Source organism: Camelina sativa, chromosome 19 (genome assembly GCF_030686135.1).
Source record: "Camelina sativa cultivar CO46 ecotype springtype chromosome 19, ASM3068613v1".
Taxonomy (NCBI): domain Eukaryota; kingdom Viridiplantae; phylum Streptophyta; class Magnoliopsida; order Brassicales; family Brassicaceae; genus Camelina; species Camelina sativa.
In genome coordinates this window covers 14,907,113-14,929,445 of record NC_141898.1, presented here as the reverse complement: position 1 = coordinate 14,929,445, position 22,333 = coordinate 14,907,113, and the positions used below count along the sequence as shown (strand labels likewise).

The window sequence follows — 22,333 nt, the reverse complement described above, 5'->3', positions numbered from 1 at the left end:
GACGAGTACCAGAGACGGTATCAAACGAGTATCAGAGACGGTATCGGACAAGTACTAGAGACGGTATTAGACGAATACCAGAGACGATATCAGACGAGTATCAGAGACGGTAGCAGACGAGTACTAGAGACGGTATCGGACGAATACCATAGACGGTATCGGATGAGTATCAGAGACGATATCGGACGAGTATCAGAGACGATATCGGACGAATATCAGAGACGATATTGGACAAATATCAGCGACGATAGCGGTACGAGAATAGTACGATAAAAGGACGGTATCAAGATGTACGTTGCACGTACGAGGGAAGAATCATGGGTCAGAAAGGACAATGGCCATGAGTTCGATAGTTGATGGGTATTCGAATGGAAAATGTGGAGTTCGAGACTACCGAAGTAGTGAACAGATGTTTGAACTGAAGGAACGGAATCCTTAGCTTCATATAGACGATGTAGGCATGTAAGTTTCAGGATGAAATGGGACATTTCAGTATTTAGTCTAAGTGACAGTCCGAGTGACAATGGGAGTGAAAGTCCTAGTGATAGTGATAGTAAGAGTGATAGTGAAGTAGAACTATCCGGACTAAGGGCCGAGGGACAAGGATGGATCGATTAGACAAAGGGCCGATGGATGGGCCGGGAACTCGGTAATCTTGCGAAGATTTAAGCTGACTCACAGGAAAGGAAACCCGAGAGAAATGGAAACTTGCGGAAAAGGCAAAGTTGGTTGGATAAGGATAGATGCGAGAAATAAGGGAAGTTAGGGGACGATAAGGCTTATCGTTTCAAGGAAATTTGAGGCGGTTTAGTCGACCCTATAAATATATAGGATAGACCCTAATCTCTCTCTCTCGAGAGCATTTGCATAAACCCATTGGCCGCCGCAAGAGAGAAAAGAAGAGACGAGTTTCCATAGAGCTTGACCTAGAAATTCCTAAGTCTAGATCGAGAAGAGAACGGTAAGCCTTCTTCCACCTTGATCCGTCAATAGTACATGGTTCATACATCGGGTGATAACGATGTCGATCTGTCCGTGTAGAGGCGGGGATCAGAATTGGGCATAGGAACCAAGAGTTTAGCACCGTAGGTCAGAACCGAAGGTGAGTGCGTGACTGTGGCCGAGTTCCATGGCTGATCTCTTCACCCGCGGTTATTTAATCTTGTTTGCTTGCTTGTCATGGTTAATGGTTAATGATTTCTATTGCAATATGAAAGGGGGTCGGTCTAAACGATTTAGGCGACTGTCCGATGTGATTTGTTTGACTTGTTTGACTTGATAGGAATATACCCTGTGTCGGATAAGATTGTTGAACTGAGCCTAGTGAGACGGGATGACCGCTCCACTAAGCAAACTTGTTTGCTTACGCCTCCTTTTATGGACGCAGGAAAGGATAGGTCTGATGACCAAGATGTTAGTGGCTGACCAGCTTGTGTGACGGAGGCAAGGGAGGAAGAGGATGGTGGCTTTGGGTAGTTTTATTTATGGTTTTATATTTCTAAGGAATTGTACTAGTACCTTAGATGGCTATTGGGAGTATTGTACCTATTGAATTATTAATGCATATTTTCAGTTAATTTCACCTGTTTTACTTAACCGTTGTTGCATAATGTTAAACGAACAAACAGAATTTAAATAGGCCCTAAGAAATTTTATTGGCCGTACGGCCATGTACAGAATTTTAGGGTCGGGGTCTTACAATTACCCCCAAGACTTTACCCGGAAGAAAAGTCTATTCTAGAGGGTAAACAAATTAATAACAATTTCAAGATGGCAAATTTCCCTGAGATTAGGGAATCAATAGGACATGATGGGTGGGATGAAACGAAAAAATTACCTATTGGAATAATTCCTAAGCTAGTTGATGGTGAATTCGTGTGGTCTGGTAAGGTTGCACATTTCCTACTATGTAACCAGTTAAGAATACATAAGAAGGAGCTTTGGTTTATCGTCGGTGGTCAACCTATCAGGTTTGGCCTTAATGAATTTGCTCATGTCACGGGGTTAAACATAGACCCAATACCTACAGAAAGGTTTGAACTTCAAGAGGAATACAAAGAGTTCTTCAAACTTTTGAACGTGCCTGGTGGGGAAGGTCCAACATTAGATGAACTCAGGGCAGGATTAAAAGTGTGTCGGGGATGGTTACCTAATCCCCGTAAATGGTTGGGGCTGTTGTGTTTTCAAGCCATTGGACTTTATGCCTTGCATCATAACTCTAGAATACCATTTAAAAATGCGAAAAGAGTTTTTGATGATGAAACCATTAAGACTTATCCATAGGGTCGGTCAGCATTTGAAACTCTTGTTGATTCTATAAAGATGTTGAAGCCTACGGGAAAGACGTACACCCTTATTGGTTTTACATCCGTGTTACAGGCTTGGGCGTATGAGTCAGTCAAATGCATTGGAGAATGATTTGAGAATGCAAAACCTGAAAATGGTAGCATACCGTTGCTTCAATGGGGTGGAAACCGTACACGTTCAATGATGGAATCGGTAATTGCTGAAGAGATCAAAGCGCTTGGTGAGGTAAGATTTATTAGTGGTTGAGTGATTGTTTAGTAATGGCTGAGTTATGATTTTGTGATGGCTGAGTTATGATTTAGTGATGGCTGAGTTATTATTTAGTGATGGCTGAGTTAGTATTTGTAATGGCTGAGTTATTATTTAGTGATGGCTGAGTTATGATTTAGTGAACAAATGTTTTCCTTTGAACTTCACCAAGATGTTCTTATACAAATGGTAAGTGCAAATTCCACGCGAAGCCAACGGATACACTTCACCAATCACTTTCCCTCTTGACTTATGTCTGTCGGAGATTATCGCAAGATCCTTTTCGTCAGGAATGGCAACTTTGAGTTGTGTAAAAAACCAACGCCAAGACTCATCATTTTCAGTGTCAACAACAGCGAAAGCTATTGGGAAAATTTGAAAGTTACCATCCTGAGCTAGGGCTGTTAGAAGCGTCCCTTTGTAACTACCATGGAGAAACGTTATGTCGACAACAACAACTTTGCGCATGAAACCAAACCCAGCAATACTCGCACCAAAAGCAATAAAAACATATTTGAATCTTCCTTCATCATCTATTTGAAGACGTATGACTGTACCCGGATTTTCCCTTCTTAACATGTATAAGTAAGAAGGCAATTCGCTAAAACTATCCTCGGGAGTTCCCTGATCGATCTGCCTTGCATTCAACAGCGTTCGATATGCCTTCCAATAACCCATTTATTGACACCAACAAATTAATAAATCATCCATAATATATATATATATATATATATATATATATAACTCAGCCAATACATTCAATAAGTCAGCCGTAATATGTAAATAACTCAGCCTATACATACATATAAGTCAGCCATAATTAGTCAGCCGTGAAGAATCAAAATGTAATAACTCAGCCAAGACATTCATATAAGTCAGCCAATTTGTATTAATAATCCAGCCATAACGTAATGATATGTCAGCCATTATTATCAATAAGTCAGTTGAAACATAGTAATTACCTTCATACTAAATTGCTTACTAAAAATGATTCCGACACTTTTAGGTTTAACTTCCGGACCAAGATCACCAAGATAGTCCCTGTAAAGACCTGCCAATACATCAGTTGTTGCTTGGCGGGATCGAGTAGAACGTTCCGTCATAGAACATGTGTGTTCCGAATCGTATAAACGAACATGAAAATCCGGGTCATCCCTTTGTACAGATGCACGAACTCTCCAAAGACATCCTTCAACCCAGCACTTCAGAATCACCATTCTCGGATTTGATACTGGTATATTAAAATCAAATCCATCCCTAACCAAAATAAGTTTCACGTAATTCTTGAACTCGTTTTTGCTCCGGTATCATTGTCCTACAACAATTTTTAGCGTTGACACCTGCAACCTAATAGCCTCCGGCTTCATCTTCGATCCGTCAAAGTTATTATCTATATGAGCTCTCTTCTTAAGAGGTAGAGTCGGTGAGTCTTCCTCTTTACTCTGAGGCTCGCCCAATACAGAAAAGTTCTCATCATCAGATTACTCACCATTGGAGTCGTCGAAAACATCAAATCGGCTTGAAAATTCATCGTCTTCTTCTTCGTCAGCTGCTTCTTCGACAGCTACTTCTTCTTCTTCGTTTTCTTCGTCTTGGAGCGTACTATAATCATAACAACTGCCTTCAAATCCCCCACCGTCCACTTCGTATGTACATTCTACTTTCGAGTTACTGCTTGGCCATTTCATACTTCCTCTAGTTCCACTAGTTTTTGTAGACTCTTTAGCCGAAAACTCCACACAGAGACGTAGCTGATCGATTTTCCATAGCCCCAAAAAACATTGCAACTGTCGATCATTGGAGACAAAAACTGGTGGAGTATCATGCGCCATTAGTTTTAGTGCCTTGTTCGAGAACATGTAGCTCAGCTTTAGCTCATGGCTAAACGCGTCCAATCCGTAGTCTTCAAGAACAAGCTCCACAAGCTTGTCGTGTGTTGTGCCTCCATCTATCTGCACAACTATACACCCTCTATTGTCGGTGTTAAATACATATCTCTATTTCTTTACCTAATTACCGGAAACAACTAGTACCGGAACTGGATCCATGAAAGAAAATAAAGAACAAGGTGAAGAATAAGTAGAAGAACAGGGTGAAGAAGAAAGTGAAGAAGAAGTATAAGAACAAGGTGAAGAAGAAGGTAAAAACCATATAAATAGTTCACTTAATAACCAGTTGAAGAACAAGAGTCGAAGGAACGACGTTTCGTATTTCCGGAGAAGAAAGATGACAACATGGATGATGCGTCCGACGTGGCAAGTCAGCCATCAAACAAATAATAACTCAGCCTAAATAAAACTCAGCCATCAAACAAATTATAACTCAGTCACAACATGGATAACATTACGGTAATTAAAAAGCAAAAAAATGGCTGCCAAATTCAGCCGCTTCATCAACTGAAAATATGTAACTCAGCCGTATCGTTTAATAAGTCAGTCGTAACTGAATAACATTCTAGTAATTAATCATTTGCTGCTAAGTCAGCCGTGAAATGGCCGAGTTGTACGATAAGTCATCCTATCACAGCTGACTTATAGTTTTTAACCATAACTCAGCCGTAACTACATCTCATAAGTCAGCTATTTTTCATAACTCAGCCAGCCGGAAAAAGTTAATTTAGCCGTGTCGTATTGATAACTCAGCCAAAATTTTGACAACTCAACCATCGGGTGAAAACTCAGCCGTAAGGACGACTGAGTTAGAGCATAACTCAGCCAGATTTTAATAAGTCGTAAGGACGGCTGAGTTAGAGCATAACTCAGCCAGATTTTAATAAGTCAGCCGTAACTCTTGGCTGAGTTATACTCTAAGTCAGTCGTCCGCTCTTACTCAAATGTTTTATTGATAAATCAACCGCAACATACCTATAACTCAGCCGTCATTACCTCTGCAACGCGGTACGGCTGAGTTATTAATACACGTTAGCGATTTCTGACGTGGCATCTGACGTGACAGTGACATTTTTGTAGTTACGTTTTTTTCGGTAACTTAAAACAAGGGCACGCTGGGTATTTTGAAAATACCCGAAATATTCTAGTTATAATTTTTTTTTTTGTAGATTCTGGTAATATTATATAAAATGTATAACATCTAAGTAAATCTCCTTGTTTTAACACTAGTTTTTGACTTGCACATGACATTGCCCAAAAGTGTGATCAGTTTGGCTTTCACTCTTGCGTTGTAAGAAGAATGAAGCGTTTAGTCTTTTATTTCCTTCCCCTTTTGATTTGTTTCGCTCTGTTTTAAACTCTGTTCTGCGTTTAGTCTTTTAAAACCACTAAATTTACCTACAATATATTTAAGTTACCAATCAAACCCATTTAGAGTGAAATATCTCGACACTGTAAAGATGTTAAATGATTTTGATGAAAATTTGTGTGCAGTTCCGAAACAAAGGATAATATTCATATCTCCCTTTCCAAGATCTCTTTATTACAAGACTGCTTATGTATGTTCTTCTTTCTACTGTCCTAATAATGCATATGTTCGCTTAGGAGAATGGCCGATAATGTTCTCGACTACCAAATTCTCAAGATATATATATATATATCAACCAGGAAACTCACATTGAATCGAGGAGAAAAACCTAACTGGAACCGCGACGAACACTTTCTTCGGTTCGTGCAAGCGCATCTGTTAGCACGTCTATTGTCCAGTTTTTCAAGTCATCCTGATGAAAAAGGAAACAAGTAAGAAGTCTGATCATCAAACGACGACGATATGATTTAGCAAATGACAGTAAGGTTTGATGATTGAATAGAGGTTTTTTTTACCTTGCGCACAGGTTCTCCAGTTCTTATTTGTGCGTTTGGGCGAGCAAGCTTGGACTCAAAAGGTGTTCTTGGCCTTACTTCTCTAAACTCATCCCACTCCTCACGTTCGATCATCCGCACTGTGCCTTGCCCCGGTGGTGCATTCTTTATCTTGCGTTCAATCATTTCTTGCGATTTCGAATCATCGATCTAACAACAATCCAATAATAAGAAACAGCAATTTCCTCAGGATATATCCTTATCTAATCACTCAATTCCACAAAGAAATTATAAAGCAGTGTAACAGCTCACATACAAAGCCACATCTACTTAACAGATGCTAAGTCATTAACAAGGAAGACACACTCATAGAGAGATGATATAAGGAAGTCTTACCATCATTAACACCTTTGCAAACAATGCAACACCGACAACGGCGAGGAACATAGGCATGGTTGCTGTGTCCAAATACGATCTTGATTCTGGAACTTCAACTAGAAACTGATTCTTTACTGGGTTCCTTCGCTTCTTACTTTTTTGTAAATCGGCTAACTTCTTTCTTAAGGTTTCTGTTGGGGCATCATTAGACGGTGAATGAAACCTTCTCTTAAGCAATGTAAATAACTGACTTTGCCGAGACATCATAATAAACAGGAGCAGGGAATCTTCTTTCTATGTCAAAGAATAGAAAGAAAAAAAAACACAGTTTAGCCAAATTGGAATCAATGAAACGATGGAACCATTAGCCAAACTCCAACACAAAACATCAAGCGAGAAATAGACGTTTTTGCAACTTTTGTTTAATTAGAGAAAGTAAGATGCAACAGATATAGAATTAGATGAAACTATAAGTCTCTTTTTTATTTAACCAGAAGCCCTCTTACAAGAACACACCCATCCTATACATAGTGGACAACACAATCCTCTCATAATGACCTCAACAAAAAAAACACTTCAGATATCTTCACGGAAGCTAACAATACTAAAACTAATCTCCATGTGCAAACTTAATTGCGACCACTATGCTATACTTAAGAATATCAGACAGCTGTAAAGACGAGATGCTAATGAACTACATGAATTGAGTGACATGTTCAAAACAAAGAAGCGCTTCAAATTTTCAAGAACTAATCCAACTTAGGTAGCAAGATAACACTGTAAAATATAATAAATCCAATCTCGAATGTTAAATAACGTTTCGCTGCGGCATTGTAACGAACACTTTGTGTGCAGCTTTTTCCTCAACATGAGAGATACTAAAGATTTGACATTTTTGCAACAAGGACTAAAGGGAAATGAAAAATGGGTGCATAGGGAAAAATTTGGCTATAAAACCCAGAAAGATCATTCTCCAAACAGATCAACGAAACTTAATTCAGAATGAATTAGTTCCATGATTAAATCTCTTAAGTGAAGAGAGGGAGGCTATAAGATGAGGAGATTGCAGATGTAAACGTACCAGATCAAGAGTGATTGGATAGACAAAACGAGACTGTTTTGTCGCCAAAGTCTTCTTCTTCGTTTAAAGCATCATCTCCAACAAGTCTCCTCCTGGTTTGCTCCGACAATGAATCCATAAAAATTAATTAATTTGCAATATAGTCCTTAATATTTACAAAAGTTAGTAACAATGATAAAAATTCATAAATAAATATAAAACATAATATATATTATAAACAATATAATTTATTTTATCATACAACACATAATCTATACATGGTAAATGTTACATCTTATTATATAAAATTGGTTTTAACATTTGTCAAATTATCAATTTGAGTTTTTGATATATATATAAATTAATATTTAGTAGGAGGAATTTGAGATTACAAAAAAAAAAATATATATATATATATATATATTGTTTTAAACAATATTAAAAATATAATTATCAAAAAATTACAAAAATTAAAAAAAAAAATAAACAATTATAAGGATATATATATATATATATATATATATCATGAAATTCGAAATTATAACATTATTTACTTATTTTCATTTTAAGTTATTAATTCTACAAAAAAAAAATAGAAATGGAATTAAGGAAAATATAAACTTAATTATTTAATTATAAATTTTGTAAATACTCATTTTTATATAAACAAATATTGTCTCATATTTTTCATCTAACAAAAACAATTTATTCAAAAACACTTCTTTCAACTTTGTTCTATTGGTAAAAAAAAATTAATGGGAAGGTAAACTTTTTTTATTTTTTTAAACCAAAATTTTCTCCTACTTTCTCTTTTTTTTTTTTAGTTTCGAATAGGTAAGATTAATATGTTGACCCAAAAAAAAGATTAATATATGTGTCTTCTTTTTCGAATACTGTATTTTAAAATTTATTGTAGTATTTCTAGATTGTTTTATTTAATTTATATTTTCATCTTTGAATTATTTAGGATTCATATATTATCGTACTTATAATTTTCTTATTTCTTTAATTATGTCAAGTTATTTTTTTCTAATTTTTCAACCTTGATTGGTTGATCATAAACCATTTTTTCTTGCAAACATAATTGTTACCATTCATTCAATCCCAAAGAAAAATAATGAGTCGAAGCTCATCAACCTAATAGTTGGACAAAATAGGCTAATCAAACACAAAAGTTGGTATAGTTGCATTGTAAGGGCAGCAAACATTAAAGGATAACTTACCACATGATAAACCTGATCAAAGTAGAGTCTACTAGTAAAAAACCCATCGATACTTTGCTTTCAAGGAGAAAATGGCTTGGTATCCTCCTTCCAAGAGGTGGCCCTCGTCCAAAAAAATCCTTTCACACTCAATTGAGTGGAGTGGCCGATAGTCTTTGGCTTTTTTCCTTGTATCTCTTTATGGGTATCACAAAAATGTTGTGGCTTGACAGACCGAAGCAGCTTGTGGCAGTGTGGGCAATACAAGGTTTTGTCAACGCTCCTCCTGACTGTTTCATAATTAGTGATGACAAAATAAAAACATGTGAGGTCTTCAACATCACATCCATCATCAACCACCAATACTCTGGCCTTGCTAGTAAGCTTTGCAATATTCTCTTAATCTCTTCCCATTGAGAAAGAGGAAGAAATGGGAAACAATAAGCGTTTTGGATAATGGCAGATTCTTCTCTAGAGCTAGCAGTACTAAGTGGATGCTCTGATATAATTTATTTTATCATAATCTATACATAATACAGGTTACATGTAATATAAATTATATATATAATAATAAAACACATAAACATAAGTTTTACAAAGTTACATATGAAATAGAAAATTAATCAAACATTATTTCCGTAATATTTATGGACAATATTTTCGTGATTTTGGAGGTTCAAGATCTCATTTACTGGAATAATAGTATTTTGTTACAATTTGTAATATATGTAATATTTGTGTTTAAGTAATTTGCTTTAATTTGTGTTAAGTTTGTTTAATGTATTTTTATTTTGTGTGATCTTTATTTAATGTATTTTTCCTTTTTTGTGAACTTTGTTTTAATCTTATATTTTATTTTGTGACCTTTATTTTTCATATTAAAAAAATATGTTTTTTAATTTAATTTATTTTAGTGTGCTTAAGTTTTCTTAATTGAATTTTATATCATTATTTGTGAAAGACATAAATATAGAAGCCAAACTGAAAATAAAAAGTAGCTTCAAAATCTCAAGTTTCACTATTCAAAACCTTAAGTTTTATGAGGTTTTAATGATTTTTTGGAATGCCAAAAACCTCAAAATTTGAGGATTTAAGAGCTTGTTGGAAATGTCATTAATCAATTGCGGATGTTCATAATAAGAACAATGAATTTCTTCTGATCACATAGCACAAAGACCAGACTAGCCTGTATGATATTACTTAATCTATATATTTTTTTTTTACATCACTACTAATCTATAGTTTAAATATTTTTATTATTATTTACTAGGAAAAGTGACCCCTGCGGCAACCACACTGAAATGTGAAATTCTGAAATAAAAGTCAACATTTATAATTTCATTATAAATTCTTTTTCTTTTCTCTACTAATTTCATCATTTTCACCGACCAAACCGACTTTTATATGATCAACCAAACATAATTAGCTAGTATAAAGTAACTCAAATTTTCAGCTCCAAATTTTGGAGATATATATTTAAAAAATGCTTTGACATTCATAGGCATATTGGTCTCACATTTTGCTTCAAAAAACTCATTTAAATAAAACTCAAAAATAACTTGAAGAAATGATTAATACGGTTGGAAAACGATACCAAGCAAAGGTTAAATAAAACACTACAACTTTTAACGAAGCTAATGAATCAATGTCAAGAAAACAATTCTTTGATTTTTTTACCTTATAAGTTTGAAATAATACTCTAAAAAACAAAAATAAAAACTTAAAACTTGTTTTGAAGGTCCAAAAAGTTTATATATAAAAACAAAGAGGTGTGAAACAAAAATGTATGAAAAATAATATGTGCGAACATTGAAAGATGGGATACAACCAATAAACATAATTCTTGGAAGAAAAAAAACCTTACAACTTTTGGGATCATTACAAATCTAAACGGTTAAATGAGATAATACAAACAATATCATCTGTTAGATTAAAATTGACCTCTAAAAATAGGTTTGTTATTATATATGGATACTATAACGAAATTGTGAATTTTTTTTGTTTGTTTGCAGTAATGGTATTATAACAATCTATTTTGCGACATCAATTGTTGTATAATAATTATCATCAATATTTGAAATCAGTTCTTTGTGATATTTCAAAATTCAAAATATTTAGTAGTTGGAAATTATATTTTTTTATTTTATTTTAAACTTAAATAGTGATATGGTTATTCATGGACTTCCAATAAAAACAGGTGTTCCTCACTGAGTTTATTATCACCAATTTTGCCAAATGCTTGTTCGTGGAAGTGGTGAGTGACGAGATGAAAGAAAGACCACACCTTTTTCCTTTGAGTTTTTTTTTTAAGAAGACACTCAATATGTCAAAAAATGTCTTCTATTTCTCTAACGAAGACAACTCAAGATGTCTTTTGGGAGAATGAAAATGAGTTATATGTGGAATTGGTTGGATCAGGAGAGATGGAGTTAGGTATTGTGAAATGGTTTTGAACCAACACATCCTCTCTCACTCTCTTACCCGGTCTAGTCTAGAAACCGAAGTGGTTGCACACTCACCTAAGCAAAGTTTGTGTTAGTTATGCATACGTTTGTTTCCAAAGTGATTCTTGTGGCTCATTTTAGTCTTCAAAATATGACAATGAAAGTAGTTGGACAAAGATGATATATACATGCGGTGAAAAAAATTCATTTCTAGATAAGTATCTACTTTTTTTGTTGTTTATGACGCAATTATCAATTAGTTAAGATTAATTATTAATTTTCAGAAAATTGATTTTACCAGCATGATTACTTTATCTAATTTTCACACTAAATTTTAGAAAATTAAATATTTAATTATTAGTGATTAAAACAAAATATAGTCTAAATAATTTTCATTAATTTATTTCACAATTCACAAAAACTTTTAAACATTTAAATAAATAAAATTTCTTAATAATTATGAGTTTTGTATAATTTTATATCCAGTGATTGAATTAGAAAATAGTAAAAGCCATAAATATTGTATGATCCAATCTGTGGAGAGTTGATTTCTAAATCCATATGGAATTGTAAATTCTAAAAATCAAAACATATGGATTTTGAAATAACATGTTTTATCCTTGGATTTGAATCATTCTATTTTACACTATTAAATCTATTTAAAACATAATGTGGATTTTGAAATCCAAAAACAAATCATTAAATAAATAATATGGGATTTTAATAAGTATTTGTAAATCATATAAACAATAACACATAATTTTGATAAGTATTTTAAAATCAATGATTGAATAACACATGATTTTTATTTGGATTTGGAAATCCAAATAAAAATCATATAACCAATAATATGGCAGATACCTACTTTTCTATTGTCAACGCCCAGATTCAACTGTTTCATCCTTACACGCGTCTGAGTCTCCTCCACAACAGCTTCGTCTAATTTAGCTCCGGTGATCTAGCTTCAATTAGATCTCACCCACACCTGCATGTAAGTTTACCCTTTTGATCTGAATTAGTGTCTCCACCGGATTTTACAATGTTGTTTCAATTTGCTGATCATGGGATTTTGCATCTACCCAATTCGTTTCAGGAAGTGAATTCACGAGTTTGATGATCAAAGTTTCTATTTTTCTTTGTGGGTTGATTTCAAAATTCAAGATTTGTCAATGATGCAGCAGCAGCAAGATCGAATTGGTGATGAAGTAGATGAGACAGATCTTGAGTCTTTAACAAGTGGCGTTCCTCGTAGAGACGCTCATAATAGGTTTAGGTCTCATCATCAATTCTCAGGAATGGTGAGACAAAGAGCTTACATATTTGATGGTGATGGTAAATACTATAACAAAGAATGGGATCTTGCTGAAGGAACAGGGAAAGAGTTTTGTTGGTACCATGTTGAGTTACCTAAAGGGAATCAGAAACTTTCTCAATCAGCTCAGCATCTTATTGATGCTTTGTGTCCACCATTGAAGCTTCAAGACATTCTTTCTCTTGTTAGTAATGGACCCTTTTGTGGGCATGTTGATGGAGCACTTGTTTTTAGAGTTAACTCTCCTGGTCCTGCTTCTAGTAGCTTCACGTTCAAGATTGCTGCTAGGATTACTGAGAATTCTGTGATTACTGTGTCTTTAGGACGAGTTCCTAGGTTAGGATTCTCGCCTATGGGTCAGTCGCTTCTCTCGGAAGTTCCTAGTGTGGATTCTCCTTCGTATTACCGTGGTGAGCGGAAGGAAAGAAGTGGGATTGTGATTGAGGAGCATGTTCTTGAATTCTTGCTGACTATGAACCACTCTGAGGAAGCTGATAACCCTGTGCCAACTTCTGTCTCGAATCTTGTTGTGCATATTATTGACACACATGTTGATCAGCTGCAAGATGTTGTTACTAAACTTGAGATCGAGTTGGATGCAGTGGAACTCGAAATGGATAGAGGTTAGCTAGCACTCTCTTCTTCAACAGCTTTTTCTGTTACCAAAAGTTTATATGACTCAAATTTAAAACATGCATTTGCCATTTTTTTTTGTGCACCATGATTATTACTTTTCAACTCTATGCACAATAATAGCAAAACATTTCAGGGATTTTTTTTTTTGTATAGTTGTTTGTTGGTTTCATATGAATAATCATTTTTTGACAATAGGTGGATTCGCTATGAAGAAACAAATGTTGGATGATAGAAGGTTCCCAAAATTGCATCTCAACTTGCAGCGTCTTTTGCAGGTAGAGCTATAGATCACCAAACCTTGAGCTTTCTTCAGAACACTGTTTGGTGTGATTTCATGTCTTTGCAGGAACTTTTTGGTGGTTTAAAAGATTCTGGCTTCATTTAGTGTTTCTACTCTGAGTTGAACATTTCTCTGAGTCTCAGGTGATTGCACATGGGGAACAAGTATTTCCAAGAGTGAAGGAAAAATGTTCCACGAAGCCTTGGTTTCTGGCAGAAGACATCAACTCTTTAGAAGAGTTGATTGGGCGGTTAAGACGTTTAAAAGAGAATGTAGGCTTCATTGCGAACCGTGTGACTGCAATCCAAGCTGGTTTGGATAGCTGGCAAGCTGAACAAATCAACCGAAAGCTCTATTACCTCTCCTTTCTTTCCATCATATTCCTTCCTCTATCGATTATAACCGGAGGTAAAAAAAAAAACACCAAAAAAGCCAACACTCTTTTTCCCATTCATATCACTATCTAACCTGTTGTTGTAACCAGTTTTTGGGATGAACGTTGGAGGAGTTCCTTGGACTGGACAAGACAAACCAGAGCTAGGAGACGGATTTAGAAACGTGATGTACATCTGTCTTATAATGCTGGCTCTAGTGTTGTCCTGCTTCGGTTTCCCAGCGTTATATAGTCGGATAGCTTCTTGGTGGAGTGTTAGAGATATGAAAAGAAGCTGGTCTCTTAACAGAAGATCATTCCAGAAGAGACCAACCATAGTCCAAGAAAGAAGAGGCTACCTTAGACTCTAAACCAAACAACTTCCCCTCTTGAGTACTTTCTTTTTCACGTTTCTCTTCTCTCATAAACTCTTTGTTCTCCTGTTTAGATCTTTGAGTAAAGACCACAAATGTACAGCTGTTATTCTTTCAATTCTTCATTGATTCCATACTTTAGAATTGTGCTTAGAGCAGAACATTTAGATTTATCCAAAACACTGTGAATTGGTGTCAGCCAAAAGTCTTGATCATTACAATATCTTAATGGGTTAGCATTAATACATTATCCAATGCAATAAGAATAAACAATAAATACACTAAAAACCACATCAAAATTACGATTCTGCCATTGTCGGTGGATCTTCACTTCACTGGACTTCCCCTGCAAGCACAGTACTACCGCTGAGGATCTGTAGCTCTAAATCTCTTCTGGATCTGTATCGCAAGAAGAAGCAATGTTTGGCCGACCTGCGATTTCAAGAACCGGAGGGTTCCGTCCTGAGAACTTAGGGCAAAACGCGCTCAACTTAATCGGGAACATAGGCTTCTCACTCTTCGTCTTCGGAGTACTAATCTTCACCATCATCGCCGCTACTTACGAACCAGAGGATCCTCTCTTTCACCCATCTGACAAAATCACAACTTTTCTCACTTCCACGTCTAACGCTACGTTGAGATCTGATGACTCTGTTGTTAGAACCGGCGAAGATTTCATGGTGGCGAATCAAACCGAGGTTGCAGCTTTTATCAACATAACTGATGTTGAAGCCACCACTACCAATACCAATGAGACCAATGAGGAAGAGGGTAATCAGTTGGAATGTGATGTGAATGCTCCTATTGATTGTAAAGATCAAGAAGTGTTTCATCTTATGATGAAAGCTACGATTGAGCAGTTTAAAGACATTCACTTTTATAAGTTTGGTAAGCCTGCGGTTGGGGAAGGTGTGAATTCTTGTGATATGGCGTGGCGGTATAGGCCTAGAGATGGGAAGAGTGCTGCTTTTTATAAAGATTATAGGAGGTTTGTGATTGGGAAATCTGAGAATTGTAGTTTGAGTGTGGTGGGGATTGGGGAGTATCATTCGGGTTTGAATGCGAGGAAGAGGAAGAAGAATCAGAAAGCTGGGTTTGAGAAAACGGGTGGTAAGAAAGATGATTTCTCTTTGCCTGTTGTTGGTGAAGTGGTGAATGATTCACTTCCTATGGTTGAGTCTGACAACGCGTTTAGAAGTGGGAAATACTTGGTTTATGTTGGTGGAGGAGATAGGTGTAAGAGTATGAACCATTTCCTGTGGAGTTTCTTGTGTGCACTTGGGGAAGCTCAGTATTTGAATCGGACTTTGGTGATGGATTTGACGTTGTGTCTGTCTTCTATCTACACATCGTCTGGCCATAACGAGGAAGGGAAGGACTTCCGGTTTTACTTTGATTTCGAGCATTTGAAAGAAGCGGCTTCTGTGTTGGATGAAGTTCAGTTTTGGGCAGAGTGGGGGAAATTGCATAAGAAGAAGAATAGATTGAACCTTCATCTCGTGGAGGATTTTAAGGTCACGCCGATGAAGCTTGCTGGTGTAAAAGATACGTTGATAATGAGGAAGTTTGGGTCAGTAGAACCTGACAATTACTGGTACAGAGTTTGTGAAGGAGATGCAGAGTCTGTTGTTAAAAGACCGTGGCATCTGTTATGGAAATCAAGAAGGTTGATGGAAATTGTCTCTGCGATTGCATCGAGGTTAAACTGGGACTACGATGCAGTACACATTGAGAGAGGAGAGAAAGCAAGAAACAAGGAGCTTTGGCCTAATCTTGAAGCAGATACTTCCCCGAGCACTCTCTTGTCGACCTTGCAGGACAAAGTAGAAGAAGGAAGGAATCTCTATATAGCAACAAATGAAGAAGACTTATCCTCCTTCAACCCTTTGAAAGACAGGTATGCCACTCATTTTCTTTATGACTACAAAGATCTGTGGGACGAGAGCAGCGAGTGGTATTCAGAGACTACAAAGCTTAATGGAGGCAATCCGGTAGAATTTGATGGTTACATGAGAGCATCTGTTGACACAGAAGTATTCTTAAGAGGCAAGAAGCAGATTGAAACATTCAATGATCTTACAAACGACTGCAAAGATGGAGTTGGGACTTGCAATGCTGCAACTTCCTGATCCCCATCAGATTCTTCATTTGTTTGTTGTTTGAAATCATCTTGTACCACTTGTTTCCAGTTTTGTCTTGTAGAATAGCTTTGTATTTTCTATTACTGTTGTTTCGTCTCTCGTGACTTTTAGACTAATATTTGCCCTTCTGGCATTTCTAGTTTGGTTCTATTTTGAAATGCAAAAACTGAGAAGAAGATGATACTATTGATACACAAAAAATTGTTTTGGTACAGTGAAGAATATTACTTGAGACAACTAACAAAAGTGAGGCGAAATTAAGAAAAAATGTTTCATCGTCTTTGTTTACCACTGGTCTTCTCCTTCTTAATTGGAAAAAGGGTGAGCTTCTTCTTGCCAGAGTCTGCTATGGCGTCAGCTTTCTTCAGCAGTGAAATGGCAACTTGATGCTGTCTTTCATTCACCGTCTTCTCATCCATGAACGGTTTAACCTCAAAGGTTCCTCTGGTGAAATGTCTGGCAACCTACAAAAGACATTTATTCCTAAGTTTTGTCAGAAAATCTAATATTCAGATACAGACACAGCCTCATCAATGCAAACTTCTGGCTAACGCGAATCGCATCAAAGGAGGAAGAGTGTGCTGAAGGTACCTTTAAGAGAATCCATACTTTCAGGGAACTACTGAGGATGGCAAGCCGCGTCCTCTTCCCCGTAGTCAAGAAGCTTGACATATGACTGTCAACCCGCAATATGAACCTTGGCCATGACTTGGGGTTCTCTAGGTCTCCTCTTTTCTCCATCTTTGCCTGAAATTTTAGATCGTCATGACATGGACCAAAACATCATTGAAGGATGCACGTTTGCAAAATGGAGAACAACAACAACAATCACTTATTCTAGATGCTCTTCATTTGGTTGGAAAGAGAATTAACAGAAAAGAGTCTATATTGTAACACTCACGAGCTGCCGACAAATCTCTTGCTCAATCTTTGAATAGGAAGTCTCCAGTGCCTCCACTCTACCAGTTGCGTGACAGCAAGAACACGGTTCACTGATCATGAATGTTACACTTGGTCGAACCTGTGAAAAAGAGTAGATTCACTGCAATAAGTATAAATCAAGGGCTCAGTTCTTTCTGGGGAACGACCCACCTGTAACAGTATATAGTTGACGTGCTATGCCAAATTATTTGATTAGAAGTTCTACAGAAAGAGTAAAACATCCACAAGTTGGGACAATACCCTTTTTCTTGTTATTTCCATAAGTCCGTGCCTAGACAGCTCTGATACTTTTACTAGTGACCTATCTCTCTCCACTGCTTTCTTAACCTCTTCATAAACGAGTCTCTTATTTGCTGAAACCCAAAAAAATTAAACAGGAATATTCAAGATATCCAATCGTTCAAGAAAGGGATTTGCACCTCTAAAATTTGATGTGACTGCATGAAAAACAATGACATTCTAACTCACATTCATCTGCCATGTCAATGAAATCTACCACAATGATACCGCCAATATCTCTCAGCCGAATCTCCCTTGCAATCTGAATCATGATCACATCGAGTATTAATAAATATTTTTCAAGATCAGCATATTGCAAAACTTGAATAGATTTCAAGGAAAACTACACAAGTCAAGCAGGCCTCACACAGTTACCCTTTCTCCCTGTTAAAATTTTCCTAAAATTTTCCTAAGGCATTTACTAATCATTGGATAATTCATACACCCATATATATGCTCCTATCTGACCTCATGACACACTCTGTAGAATAATTACTAAGGCAATTTTCAGAGGAAGAATTTGTGCCGCAAAAGGTTGGCGAATGAATATGTAATCTAGCAGCCAAAATGTATCACATACTTGTCTGGCAGCAGTAAGATTAACTTCTAAAATAGCTTTCTCCTGTGAATTACCCTGACCAAACATTCCATGTCCTCCGTTCACATCAATAGAGACCAACGCCTCAGTTTGTTCAATCACTAAAGAACCTCCATTGGAAAGTGGAACTCTGCAGGAGGCAAAATATACATTTACATGAAGATATCTGGGAAGGAAAAGGTGGGTCATAATTCCCGAAGAGCGGTGTTAGCCACTTCTTACCTTTTACTGAGAATGCCTTCGATTTCCTCCTCAATGTCATATAAATCAAAAAGAGGGATACTCTTATCATGCAGTTCCACTCGATTACAAAGATCAGGTGCCATATCCTGCAGGTAGTGTGTGACCTGTAAACTAATACCAGTTAGTGAAATAATTTGGATACAGTATTACTCTATTGAGGATCCGTTCTAGACTATGGTACAGTTTAATTATCTGCAAGTGCAAGAATTGGTACAAATAGAGAAGACGTAACACATCTAACTGGAGATTTTAGTTAAGCATTTGAAAATAACATTCAAGATATGATGTAAATCAATATATGTATGAAGGTACTAATAAGATCATTGTTCGGACAAGCAAAAAGAGGGCGTACCTCATGGTATGTCCTGGGAGAGTCAACCACCATCTTCTCAACCTGGAAAAAACAAGATGTTACTGTCAACCCATAGAACCTTAAGGGGCAAAATCGAGGAGAAAAATATGAAAAATGGCCTAACTACCTTGTCATTGAAATAGTCCTGCACAACTGAGAGTGTTTGACCCATTGCTCTATGTAGCAGCGCTGGAATGGCTCCTTCCACACCTTCATCTGCAGCAAGAGCTGCAGATTTTGCTTCATCTGTTATGTTCTTCCAGGTTAAAAGCAGACCTTCTAAGTCTTTCTGCAGTTCTTCTAAAGAATGGCCAGCAGCTACAGTTCTTACAGTCAGGCCAAAACCCTGAGGCTGCAATGTTTTTGCTATAACTTTTAGCCGGGTTCTCTCAACTCCCGAAATTTTTTTCGAGACTCCAATTCGTTTGCAGCGAGTCAGTAATACCTATACGGAAAAACTTTATTTCAGACAAAAGAATCATAAGAAACGAAAGGGAAAAGTGTCACAGGAAAAAACACATGTCATACCCAGAATCTACTTCTCAGTTTCGGGTAAGCAGTAAGAGTTGGACCTTTCGTACCGAGGCCCTCTTTAACAACTTGCACAATTATCTTGGTGCCTTTCCGAACTTGAATCCACTTATCATCCTTAGATGACATCCCCTTAGAAGCTTTTGCAACTGATCCATTAGGAACGAGGGAATCTGCAGGGTGTTCTCTTTCCAGAGGAATAAAGCCATTCTCAGATCCAACTTCCACAGCACCATGGTTCCCTACAGTTCCATTAACTAGTCCAGCTAGAGCATCTGAGACATGATCTTCATCATTTTCATGCTCATCGTCATCATGAAAAGATTCCCCAGGGTCATTTGAATCAATGTCTAATAAACTACTGGCTTCAAAGTCATAGGAATTATGGTCGATTTCATGGGGAGCTGGAATGTCATTGATAGAGAGGATCGGAGAACTATCAGCTGCTTGCTTCTTTGATCCATCACAGAATGGAGGGAATATGAATGGTTCCCTGTTTGACTTAATGTCCATGAAAGAATGTCTAGCACTTCCGATATTCACAAATGCACCACCCATATGGGGCACAAACTTAGTGATTACGCCCAGGTAAACACTATCACACTGCACATTGGTCTTAACTGGTTCCAACAATAACTCAACCAGCTTTTCACCTTCCAAGACAGCAATCCTTTGCACAGTACATATAGAAGAATTGATCAGTATTGTAGTAGAAATGGATTCTGGTTGAAACAATCCATCATCGGGTAAGAGAGTCTCAGTCAGCTGGTGATGTTGTTCATCAGTATCTAAGTCGTTTTCAATTTCATCACAGCTTTCAACATCTTGTTCGCTATCAGTCTGCATGTTCCTTGCATGTGGCAAGGTAACAGATTCTTGAAGGAACCACGGTTCCTCAATAGGCTGATAATTGTCAGAAAATATCGCACTAAAGTTCAAGTTCTCTGACGAAAACGCTGCAAGCTCATCACAGAATAAAGATTCATCTCCTACTTGCTTATCATTCAGAGGTGGTCTCGGGACTTCTATAGCACTATCGGCGGAATTGCATTCATCTGCCAAACCACTGGAAGCATTTGAGTTTTAAAACATTTTGCAAAAGATGAAAAGAGACGGAAAGAGGAGGAACCACGGCAATGTTACCTTCGCTTTGAGCTGAAGTAACAGTATTTGGAAATAGGTAAGCATCATCAATCCAAGACCCCCATACGTAGGATTCTTGTGATTTTGAGGAAGCACTCATCCATGAATCCCTTATAACTATTTTTCTCTCTCGACTGACAGAAGAAGGAACAGATAACGAAAATTGTGGCCCTGGTCTCCAGATGACATCAGATGAAGACCCGTATCCAGCTTTTAACAAATAATTATACCTGAAATTTACACCAGAAGCAATCTGCCAAGCATATTAAGTTATAAGAAAACAAGACATACGAACTCGCTTAAAAGAAAAGAGTTTGGTTCCTTTTAAGTTCGCTACGAGTGAACATTCAAAAATTTATGCAAAATGATACATCTCTACTTATGTTTGCTAAGGCTTAAGTGAAACAAGTGAATAGATTACCTTGACTTTAGCTTCCCATTCATTATGATTTTCAGTAGGCGACATCGAGATTGCACAGTCTGGTTCCCAGCTACCTAAAGCAGAAGGATCTCCAGTAACGTAGAGATGTTCATTGGGTGCCAGATCAGCTTCCACAATCCAAACAACCTCGCATAATCCTTTGCGCAGACTAGCTGGCTGTTCTGAGAATACAGAAAACCCAAAATATCTACAAACATCAAAATCTGAGGCACAACACAACTGAAAATACTACAGGAAAGTAAAACAATGAGAAATGTTTTTCTTCTCCCAGCTACCTTGTTGTGCGCTTATAATAGCAGACCTTTCACGTAAACGAGAGACCCCAAAGCACAAAGTGAGCCTAAAGGTCTTCCCAGGCTCAACATTAGAGAACATATATCTGTTCAACGACAGAGAATCCAAGTCATTACAAAATGGCATATCCTATTCACAAATTTTCTATGAAGTTTCTCTTTTAGGTTCATTCATGTACCAGTTCTTCCCCCCCCCCCCCCCCCCTAATCATGTTATGTTCAAATCATTTACATATCCATAAAAAAAAAATGAGTTCAGGGAGGTGCCCTGTGACAATTCAACATCTTTCCCAAAATTAAACTCGAGATTAAAGCTCTAACAACACTATCTAAGAAACCCATCTCCACAATTTATTCATTAAATTCCCAAAGCTTCAATTTCAATTAGAACAGACCACAGACGAAGTGTATGATAAAATGCCCCAACGAAACAACTTACGAAGAAACAGGAAACCCAGAAGTAAAAAGCCACGAGGAGCGTGAAGAAACTGAAAATTGAGGAATACGACGCCATGGGACTTCAGCAACATCCATGGTACTACTGAGTTGCTATTGAGTTTCACCAACACACGGACCCGGTGGTGGACGAAACGAGCGGAGTTAGAAGCGCCAGTTTCTACGACGGTGAAGAAGAGAGAGCCGAAGCCGAAAGAAGTGGAAAGAGTTCGGCTTTTCTGAGCAAAAGGCTTAGAAATTGAGATTCCGCCGGGGAGGTGCTCGAGAAGATGACGATAACGGAAGGATATGGTGGCTTTTCTTTGGCTTTGGCGCCTTGCTGTGTGGCATGTGCGAGAGATATTGTATCATACGTGTGAAACTCTCTAAAGCCCAATAACAGTTAATACTTAGATTTGAGATCTACTTTTGGCCCATTAATTTTGGCCTATTAATTCAGTTTAAGGCGTCGGTCTAGATACGACGAGTTATGTTTAAGTTTAACCCAATCTAGTTCAATGCCTTAAATATTCAGTTTTTTCGCACCCAATGGACGAGTTAGGAAGA

General features: G+C 37.0%; 5 protein-coding genes across 7 annotated transcripts; 3 read left to right on the top strand and 2 right to left on the bottom strand.

Moving 5' to 3' along the window:
* Window positions 1-1,770: 1,770 nt before the first annotated feature.
* On the top strand, window positions 1,771-2,283 carry LOC147920590 (uncharacterized). The gene is made up of 2 exons (XM_087501148.1): window positions 1,771-1,890; window positions 1,936-2,283. The coding sequence occupies exons 1-2, from the start codon at window positions 1,771-1,773 to the stop codon at window positions 2,281-2,283; spliced, it is 468 nt and encodes a 155-aa protein (XP_087357274.1).
* A 3,656-nt stretch (window positions 2,284-5,939) lies between these two features.
* Window positions 5,940-7,931, bottom strand: LOC104766479 (uncharacterized). 2 transcript variants are annotated; one of them, XM_010490375.3, is made up of 4 exons: window positions 7,768-7,931; window positions 6,705-6,980; window positions 6,330-6,518; window positions 5,940-6,226 (listed from the first exon to the last, which is right to left on the bottom strand). In XM_010490375.3, the coding sequence occupies exons 2-4, from the start codon at window positions 6,951-6,953 to the stop codon at window positions 6,143-6,145; spliced, it is 522 nt and encodes a 173-aa protein (XP_010488677.1). In that variant the 5' UTR covers window positions 6,954-6,980; window positions 7,768-7,931; the 3' UTR covers window positions 5,940-6,142. The 2 variants fall into 2 exon arrangements, with proteins under 2 accessions (XP_010488677.1, XP_010488678.1); XM_010490376.3 differs by having other exon boundaries at window positions 6,705-6,976; window positions 7,768-7,903.
* Window positions 7,932-11,938: 4,007 nt separating this feature from the next.
* Window positions 11,939-14,505, top strand: LOC104790361 (uncharacterized). Its single transcript, XM_087501486.1, has 5 exons — window positions 11,939-12,383; window positions 12,486-13,327; window positions 13,536-13,615; window positions 13,764-14,028; window positions 14,105-14,505. The coding sequence occupies exons 2-5, from the start codon at window positions 12,562-12,564 to the stop codon at window positions 14,362-14,364; spliced, it is 1,371 nt and encodes a 456-aa protein (XP_087357612.1). The 5' UTR covers window positions 11,939-12,383; window positions 12,486-12,561; the 3' UTR covers window positions 14,365-14,505.
* A 130-nt stretch (window positions 14,506-14,635) lies between these two features.
* Window positions 14,636-16,496, top strand: LOC104766475 (uncharacterized). The gene has a single exon (XM_087501485.1). It carries the CDS (start codon window positions 14,787-14,789, stop codon window positions 16,494-16,496), a length of 1,710 nt encoding a protein of 569 aa, XP_087357611.1. The 5' UTR covers window positions 14,636-14,786.
* A 179-nt stretch (window positions 16,497-16,675) lies between these two features.
* Window positions 16,676-22,144, bottom strand: LOC104766476 (ribonuclease E/G-like protein, chloroplastic). Of its 2 annotated transcripts, none has more exons than XM_010490370.3 (14): window positions 21,771-22,144; window positions 21,314-21,417; window positions 21,018-21,199; window positions 20,597-20,849; window positions 19,451-20,508; window positions 19,050-19,367; window positions 18,923-18,964; window positions 18,550-18,674; window positions 18,310-18,457; window positions 17,919-17,991; window positions 17,691-17,803; window positions 17,410-17,529; window positions 17,100-17,255; window positions 16,676-16,972 (listed from the first exon to the last, which is right to left on the bottom strand). In XM_010490370.3, exons 1-14 carry the CDS (start codon window positions 21,863-21,865, stop codon window positions 16,781-16,783), a joined length of 2,979 nt encoding a protein of 992 aa, XP_010488672.1. In that variant the 5' UTR covers window positions 21,866-22,144; the 3' UTR covers window positions 16,676-16,780. The 2 variants fall into 2 exon arrangements, with proteins under 2 accessions (XP_010488672.1, XP_087357610.1); XM_087501484.1 differs by having other exon boundaries at window positions 20,597-20,826; window positions 21,771-22,112.
* Between the last annotated feature and the right edge of the window lie 189 nt (window positions 22,145-22,333).

Bases quoted from the DNA above. Each gene is read 5' to 3' on its own strand.
- LOC104766476 (XM_010490370.3), bottom strand. From the start codon at position 21,865: ATGGATGTTGCTGAAGTCCCATGGCGTCGTATTCCTCAATTTTCAGTT. The intron at 21,418-21,770 runs GTAAGTTGTTTC...GTCGTTGAACAG, and splicing joins TCTGGGTTTCCTGTTTCTTC to ATATATGTTCTCTAATGTTG. The intron at 16,973-17,099 runs GTACCTTCAGCA...TGTCTTTTGTAG, and splicing joins AAGTATGGATTCTCTTAAAG to GTTGCCAGACATTTCACCAG.
- LOC104766479 (XM_010490375.3), bottom strand. From the start codon at position 6,953: ATGATGTCTCGGCAAAGTCAGTTATTTACATTGCTTAAGAGAAGGTTT. The intron at 6,519-6,704 runs GTAAGACTTCCT...GATTGTTGTTAG, and splicing joins TTGCAAAGGTGTTAATGATG to ATCGATGATTCGAAATCGCA. The intron at 6,227-6,329 runs GTAAAAAAAACC...CTTTTTCATCAG, and splicing joins CTGGAGAACCTGTGCGCAAG to GATGACTTGAAAAACTGGAC.
- LOC147920590 (XM_087501148.1), top strand. From the start codon at position 1,771: ATGGCAAATTTCCCTGAGATTAGGGAATCAATAGGACATGATGGGTGG. The intron at 1,891-1,935 runs GTTGCACATTTC...ATACATAAGAAG, and splicing joins AATTCGTGTGGTCTGGTAAG to GAGCTTTGGTTTATCGTCGG.
- LOC104790361 (XM_087501486.1), top strand. From the start codon at position 12,562: ATGATGCAGCAGCAGCAAGATCGAATTGGTGATGAAGTAGATGAGACA. The intron at 13,616-13,763 runs GTAGAGCTATAG...TCTGAGTCTCAG, and splicing joins ACTTGCAGCGTCTTTTGCAG to GTGATTGCACATGGGGAACA. The intron at 14,029-14,104 runs GTAAAAAAAAAA...TGTTGTAACCAG, and splicing joins TCTATCGATTATAACCGGAG to TTTTTGGGATGAACGTTGGA.
- LOC104766475 (XM_087501485.1), top strand. From the start codon at position 14,787: ATGTTTGGCCGACCTGCGATTTCAAGAACCGGAGGGTTCCGTCCTGAG.